An 8,538-nucleotide genomic window follows, 5' to 3' on the forward strand; every position below is an offset into this window, starting at 1 on the left:
AGTCTTTGATCACCAAAAGCATTATCAGTCACAAACGGAGTGTGACATCATGCGCCACACTCTGCCTTAATCGTCGTCACGTATCAACGGGACGTTAGGTACACAAGAGTCGCCAGTTACCTTTCTTGACATTGCGCGACATACTCCGTCCGGATAGTCATCATGTATTAATGAGTCGTCAGGTACCCAAGGGTTATCAGGTACCTTCCTTGACACCAAGCGAGACACTCCACCCTAACGGTTATCACATATCAATGGGTTGTCAGGTACTTAGGGGTCGTCAAGGACCTAGGGGTCATCAGGTACCTTCCTTGACACCAGGCGACACACTTCGCCCTGACGGTCATCACGTATCAATGGATCATTAAGAACATAGGGGTCATCAGGGACCTAGGAGTCGATAGGTACCTTCTTTGACACTAGGCAACATGTTCCACCCTGACTGTCGTCACGTACTAAGGGGTCGTCACGTACCTTCCCTGACACCATATGACACATTCTACCCTGACGGTCGTCATGTATCAAGTGGTCGTTAGGGACCTAGGGGTCGTTAGGTACCTACCCTGATACCATGCAACATACTCTGCCCTGATGGTCGTCACGTATTAATGGGTTGTCAAGGACTAAGGGGTCGTCAAGGACTAAGGGGTCGACAAGTACCTTCCCTGACACCACGCAATACACTCCACATTGACAGTCGTCATGTATCAATGGGTCTTTAGGTACCCAAGGGTCGTCAGGTACCTTCCTTAACACCACGTGACACATTCCACCCTGACAATCGTCATGTATCAAGGAGTCATTAAGGACCTAAAGGTCGTCAGGTGCCTTCTTGACACCATGTGACACAATCCACCCTAACGGTCGTCACGTGTCAAGGGTTCATCAAGGACCTATGGGTTGTCAGGTACCTTCCCTGACAGCATGCGACATACTCCACCTTAGCAGTTGTCATGTATCAATAGGTCGTTAGGAACCAAGGAGTCGTCAGGGACATAGGGGTCGTTAGTTACCTTTATTGACATCACATAACATATTCCACTCTGACGGTCGTCACATATTAAGGGGTCATCAGGTACCTTCCCTGACACCATGCGACATACTCCACCCTAACGGCCATCACGTATTAATGAGTCGTTAGGTACCCAGGGGTTGTCAGGTACCTTCCCAAACGCTATGCGACACATTCCGCCCTGATGATCATCATATATCAAGGGGTCGTCAAGGACCTATGGGTCGCCAGGTACCTTCCTTGACACCATGCAACATACTTGGCCCTGAAGGTCATCATGTATCAATGGGTCGTCAAGGACCTAGGGGTTGTCTAGTACCTTCCCTGACACCATGCGACATATGCCGCCTTGATTATCGTAACTTATCAAGGGGTTGTCATGTACCCTACTCATCGCCTAGAACATGCAAACACTAACTCGTCTAAACCGATAAGACACTTTTGGCAAACAACCCACTATACTCGTCAATAAAGTCCTTCAAGTACTTTGACTTATCAGGATGGAATACAACGTCACTAACCCATCAGGGTATGTGCCTCTTTTGTTGGGACTCGCTAACAATGGGCCCGTCAAGATAAACTCCTTATTTGACTTCCTTGAAGTCTCTACAAAGTAATGCTCCCCGTATATGCCCGATGGATGGTCGCATATGTACTTGATGGATGGTCATGTCTTATCCTCCATATTCATACCGATTGACAAATGGTGATACTGACGGACAGATGGTCATACCGACAGTTGAGTAACTAGGTCCCACAAACCTTTACGTATTCTCTACTCATGCATCTTTATATGGAAGGAATTTGCGCGCCACACCCAAAGACCTTACTCCACACTCGTGTCTTCCCTATATGGGAAGAAAAGCCCAAGATCTTGGGGCCTTAACTTTAAATCTTCTCTACAAGGAAAAACCCTATATTCAAGGGATCTTGGTCAGCTCTACACCACTATATAAGCACTAGGCCTCCTCTTCCTTAAGGTACATGCAATATCCTAGCTCTTACATTTTTGAGTTATTGGAGATTTTTCTATCACTAACTTAACATTCAGAGGATCTTTGGCGGACACCCCCCCAATACTCTTAGTAGGTTCTTCATCTTCTTTGTTCTTTAGGTACCTCATTCGACACATGTGTGGACGATCAACTCACTGACGATTTTATGCATCATCAAACTTAATTCACAGGATCTCCAATCACATAGATTAGGTTACCATTATTGATGATTCTCGCAATCGTCTTCAATCTCATCCCCCTTGATGTATCATGGACTGATTTTCTATGTGGTCCTTTAGTTAGAGTATTTGCCAAATTCCTTTTTTACCTTACAAAGTCAAAGGAAATAGCACCATTATCAATAACCTAGTTATCATTGTGCTACAATCCTATATGTCAACTTTTCTAATATAAATTATGTTCTTAGCACGTGTTTTGGTAACCTGGGTCATTTGGCAAACACAATGAATGCAAATAAAGGCAACAAAGTTAGTAAATAGAGATATATTATTCAATGAACTCCTAAGCCACTCAACTTCAAACCCAACCTTCTTTAAGGCCTTTGACTCTACTTCCATTGTAGTTCTAACTATGCTAGTCTGCTTGAAGGACTTACAAGAGACAACCTTTCCAATTAGTGTGAACACATATCCACTAGTGGGCTTTGCCTTGTCATAATATTTTTCCTTCATAGTTCATGATGATGCAAAAAATCAACAATTGATCTCCTCATCGTAGCGGATGGACGATGTTGTGAATGTGGTCGTCTCTAGGAAGCTCTTGGACCTTGAAAAGAAAGTGGCCACGTCTGAGCCTTTAGTCAAGTTTTTATCCGCTAAGAATGAGACACTTAAGAACAAGGTTGTTATTCTCACTGTCGAAGCTGAGAATGACAAGGAGAGTGTGGCAGCCTTGGAGAAGAGCCTTCAAGTGGAGAAGGACTTCTGCAAGCTAAAGGACAAGCAGATTGGTGACCTAAAGTTGAAGTTGCAGAACGTTAGGGCCATGGTAGTACAGGATTTCAAAGACTCTTACGAGTACTTTGATGAATTGTGCAAGTACTACGTGGAGGGCTTTGATCTTCTCTTGAAGTGGATGGCAAAGCATCACCCTGGCTTAAACCTTTCTGGCTTGGCTGTGGATGACGTCGAGAAAAAGCTCATGTCTAATCATCCCTCTGAGGCTATAGCGGAGAATGTGATGGAGGAAGCCACTGACGTTGCTAAAGGAATGAAGGAGGCCACTGTTATAACCCCTACAGACCCTGTCCCTGATGAGTAGTAATCTTTTTTTTTTTTCTTTTCAGTTTTTATTTCTTTGCAAGGCAAGAACAATATTTCTCTTCGGACCCATTGTTTTGGGCAACTAAACAATTTCTTTGACTATGATAGGTAGGTTTATGGATTTCTTGCGTTTAGCTGTAATAAACAACTCTTTTATGCTTGGACAACCCTTTATGACGATGTTAGTTGTGTTGAGACAAATGTCTAGCTTGCATTTGAGCAACTTGTTCATACTTAGCTTGTATACGAACAACTTTTTACCTTTAGTTGCTTTAGAATAATTTTTTATTTAGTCATATTTGACTGGCGATTCCTAGCTGTATTTGAACAGCTTAGTGACAATCTTGGTTGTGGTTGAACAACCTAGTATTTTTTAGCTGTGTTTGAATAGCTTTTATTGAGTCATGTTTGAATGACAATGTTAGTTGTATTTGAACAACTTAGTTGTGTTTGAACAGCTTTTTATTGAGTCATGCTTGAATAACAATCTTAGTTGTGTTTAAACAACTGAGTATTTTTTAGCTGTATTTGAACAGCTTTTTATTGAGTCATGTTTGAATGACAATCTTAGTTGTATTTGAGCAACTTAGCTGTGTTTGAACAGTTTTTTATTGAGTCATGTTTGAATGACGATCTTAGTAGTGTTTGAACAACTTAGTATTTTTTAGCCGTGTTTGAACAGATTTTTACTAAGTCATGTTTGACTGACAACATTAGTTGTATTTGAAAATTTTAGTTGTGTTTGAACAGCTTTTTATTGAGTCAGGTTTGAATGACGATCTTAGTTGTGTTTGAACAACTTAGTATTTTTTAGTTGTGTTTGAACAGCTTTTTATTGAGTCATGTTTAAATGATGATGTTACACTCTGCTCGTGACTTAGAGTCGTGGTATTGGAGCGTCTTTTAGGTTAACCATTTTTTTTTTGGTCTTGAATGATGATTATATTGGTTGTGTTTGAACAACTCTGATTTTGTCGACTTTGGTAGTTGTGTATCAACAACTTCAATGGCTATGATGTCATTGGCTGTGCGTGAATGGCTTTTAATTTAAAATTTTAATGACGAAGATCCTTGAGACGTCTCCCAAGGATGACTCCTAAGCATTACACACGTTTTGATAGTGATAGATCATGGATAATCATTGATAAATATGCATGGATAATGCTTTCATGTATTATTGATCTTATGAATGAAAAAAGTAATGGTTGTCATACATACTGATATGAAGATTAGACAACTTGAAATGTAAAGTGTTACTTACTGGTAGCATTTCTTCAAGTGTTCTATATTCCATGGTCGAGACAGTTCCTGGCCATTTAAAGATATCAGGTAGTAGGAGCCTTCTTTGGAATGACAGATTACTTCGTAGGGGCCTTCCCAAGCTGGTCCAAGTTTTCCTTGTGATGGGTCATTTGTTGCCTGTGATACCTTTCTAAGGACGAGGTCTCTTGTGTTGAACATTCTTACCTTAACCTTTCATGTATTATTGATCTTACGAATGACAAAAGTAATGGTTGTCTTACATACTGATATGAAGATTAGGCAACTTGAAATGTAAAGCGTTTCTTATTGGTAGTATTTCTTAAGTGTTCTATGTTCCATGGTCGAGGCAGTTCCTGGCCATCTAAAGATTTCAGGTAGTAGAGCCTCCTCTGGAATGACGGATTACTTCATAGGAGCCTTCCCAAGCAGGTCCCAGTTTTCCTTGTGATGGGTCCTTTATTGCCTGTGATACCTTTCTAAGGACGAGATCTCCTGTGTTGAACCTTCTTACCTTACCTTTCTGTTATAGTATCTGGTAATTTCTTCCTTGTGTTTGGCCATTCGCTTCATAGTTTCTTCTCGAACTTCATCAATTAGGTCTAGGTTGCTATCAAGCTCTTGTTGATTCTTTTGGTCTTCATATGTTTTGACTTGGAAGCTTGTCAGTCCTACTTCCACTGGTATGACGGCTTCAATGCCAAACGTCAGTCTGAATGGCGTTTCTCCTATTAGGACTCTTATGGTAGTCCTATATGCCCAAAGGACATTTTGTTGTTCTTCAGGCCATGCCCCCTTTGACCCCTCAAGCCTAATTTTGATAATTTTGAGCAAGCTTCTGTTCGTCACTTCTGTTTGGCAGAGGGCCTGAGGGTGTCTTGGAGAAGAGTAGTGATTCTTGACTTTTGAGTCTTGGCAAAATTTTCAAAACTTGGTGTTGTCAAACTGCTTTCCATTGTCTGATATTATGACATATGGGACTCCAAAACTACAGATGACGTTTTTCCACAAAAAAGCTTATGACTTTAGCCTCTGTTATCGTAGTCACTGGCTCTGCTTCTACCCATTTTGTGAAATAGTTAATTGTCACGATCAGAAATCTGAGTTGCCTTTTCCCTAGAGGGAATGGACCCATGATATCAATTCCCCATTGGACGAAGGGCCATGGTGAGGATATGGGTGTCATCGTCTTTCCTGGTCTCGTTTGGACATTTGCGAAGCGTTGACACTTTCCGCATGCTTTGACGATGTTGTATGTGTCTTTCTGTAGAGTTGGCCAATAATATCCTGCTCTAAGCGCCTTTCCTGTTAAGGATCTTACCCCAGCATAATTTCCATAGATTCCCTCGTGTATCTCACAAAGCACATAATCTGCTTCTTCAGAACTAGCGCATCTTAGATATGGGAGTGAATATCCTCATCTGCATAGCGCGTCGTCAATAATGACGAAGCGAGCTGCTCTGATCTGAATCTTCCTTGCTTCCATCTTATCTTCAAACAGCCATCCTTCTTTCAAGTAATGGAAGATGGGAGTCATCCACTCGTCTTGTTCTTTTATCTTCAGAACTTGCTTACCTTTTGTGCTTGGCTGCCCCCTTATTTCTACACATAGTTCAGAGGTCACGTTGTAATCGTTTGACGAGGCCAGTCTTGCTAGGAAGTTAGCTTCTGCATTTTTGGCTCGAGGGATCTGTTCAAAGTCTAGACTGTTAAAGTGCTGTGAGAGTCGTTGGACGATCTTCAAGTACTTTTGCATCTTTCTTCTTTGCCCCTAAAGCCTTTGTTAGACTTAACCTTGTTACCAATGCTTTGTATTCTGCCTTGTTATTTATTGCTAGGAACTGTAATCTAAGTGCATACTTCAGTGTTTCTTTTTCTGGAGATATGAGCACTACTCCTGCTCCTCCTACTTTTCTCATTGCAAACCCATCTGTTTGGACCGTCCATGTTTCTATAGGAGATTCTTCTTCCTTATAAGGGTAAGTGAATTCTGCGATGAAGTCTGCTAGTAGCTGGGCTTTAATTGCTGCTCAGGGCCAATATTCAATGTCAAATTGGCCCAATTCAATTGCCCATTGAATGAGTCGTCCTGCTGCGTCTATCTTATTCATCGTCTTTTTTATGAGTTGGTCTATCATGACGACAATGGGGTGTGCTTGGAAATGAGGACGAAGCTTTCTAGAGGCGACCAATAATGCGAAAGCTATCTTTTCAATCCTTGGTTAACTTGCATCTACTCTTTGGAATACCTGGCTGCTGTAATAAACTAGATTTTGGACGTTCTCTTCTTCTCTAATCATTGCCGAATTGACTGCAGTGTTAGATACTGTTAAGTAGAGGTACAGCTTCGCTCCCATCACCTAGGGGCTTAGTAGAGGTGGCTTTGTCAAGTACTCCTTTAACTTGGCAAGGGCTTCCTCGCATTTTTCAGTCCAATGAAAGGCTTTCTTCAATACCTTGAAGAATGGCATGCACTTGTTTGTTGCACTAGAGATGAATCTATTTAGGGTTGCAACCTTTCCTATCAAGCTCTGCGCCTCCTTCACTATTTTTGGTGACCTAACCTCGATTATTGCTTTTACTTATCTGGATTTGCCTCTATACCTCGTTGGGACACCATGAATCCCAAAAATTTTCCTAAAGCAACAGCAAAAACACACTTTGCAGGGTTTAACTTCATATTGTACTTGTGTAGTGTACTGAAGGTCTCCTTTACGTCGTCTAAGTGATTGGCTTTGTCCTTGCTTTTTACTAGTATATCATCCACATACACCTCCACATTCCTTCCAATCTAGTGAGAGAACATACGGTTCACCAATCTTTGGTAGGTGGCTCCTACTTTCTTCAGTTCAAAGGGCATGACTTTGTAGTAGTACAACCCTTAGCTGGTGATGAACGAAGTCTTCTCTTGATCGTCTTCATCCATAAGAATTTGGTTTTATCTAGAGAATGCATCCATGAAACTCAAGAGCTTGTGTCTAGCAATTGAGTCTATTAGCTAATCAATCCTTGGCAAGGGGAAGCTGTCTTTTGGGCAGGCCTTATTCAGGTCTGTGAAGTCGACACACATTCTCCACTTGCCATTGCTCTTCTTTACCAAAACCACGTTTGCTAGCCAATCTGTATAAAAGACTTCCCTGATGAAATGGGCTTCTAGTAGTTTCTCTACTTCTTCAGTTACAGCTTTGTTGCGTTCTGGTGCAAATACTCTTTGCTTCTGCTGTACAGGTTTACATTTTGGGTTGATGTTGAGACGATGCTGTATGACCTTCCTATTGATTCCGGGCATATCCTCGTGTCTCTAGGCGAAGACATCTTAGTTTGCCCTTAAGAAAGAGATCATTTTCTCTTTCTCTACTATTGGGAGTGTTGTTCCAATCTTCAATACCCTCAACGAATCTCTGGGGACGATCTCAACTTCTTGTGATGTTTCTAACGGTTCGAGAATGGGCTCTGGTTCATTAATCACCCATGTGTGGTTCTCGCCAGATGCTAAGGCAGCTTGATAGCACTCTCTTGCCAGAACTTGGTCTCCTCTGATTTCTCTTACCCCATGGGTTGTTGAAAATTTCACCTTCAAGTAATATGTTAACGTTGCTGCTATTAATCTGTTGAGTGCAAGTCTTCCCAAGATGATGTTGTATGTTGAAGGACAATCAACTATAAAGAAATCGATATTCTTGGTGACTAGCACTGGATAAGTTCCTACAATTACAGTTAGAGTGACGATGCCTCTAAGGATGACTCTATCCCCTGTGAAGCTTGCCAGAGGCAAGGTGAAAAGCCTGATCCTTTTCTTATCCAAATTCATCTGTTGAAATGCAGGCAAGTAGATGATATCCGTTGAGCTTCTATTGTCAATGAGCATTCGGTGGATGTTGAACTCTTTCACTCTGAGCATGATTACGAGTGGATCGTCATGGGGTTGCCTGAAGCTGCGACCGTCTCTCTTCGAGAAGAAAATATCAGGCTCATCATTCTTTGGCAT

The 8,538-nt window shown here is 41.6% G+C and overlaps 1 protein-coding gene across 1 annotated transcript; it reads right to left on the reverse strand.

Moving 5' to 3' along the window:
- Positions 1 to 7,866: 7,866 nt before the first annotated feature.
- On the reverse strand, positions 7,867 to 8,538 carry LOC142608943 (uncharacterized). Its single transcript, XM_075780594.1, has one exon. It carries the CDS (start codon positions 8,536 to 8,538, stop codon positions 7,867 to 7,869), a length of 672 nt encoding a protein of 223 aa, XP_075636709.1.

Source organism: Castanea sativa, chromosome 9 (genome assembly GCF_040712315.1).
Source record: "Castanea sativa cultivar Marrone di Chiusa Pesio chromosome 9, ASM4071231v1".
Lineage (NCBI taxonomy): Eukaryota > Viridiplantae > Streptophyta > Magnoliopsida > Fagales > Fagaceae > Castanea > Castanea sativa.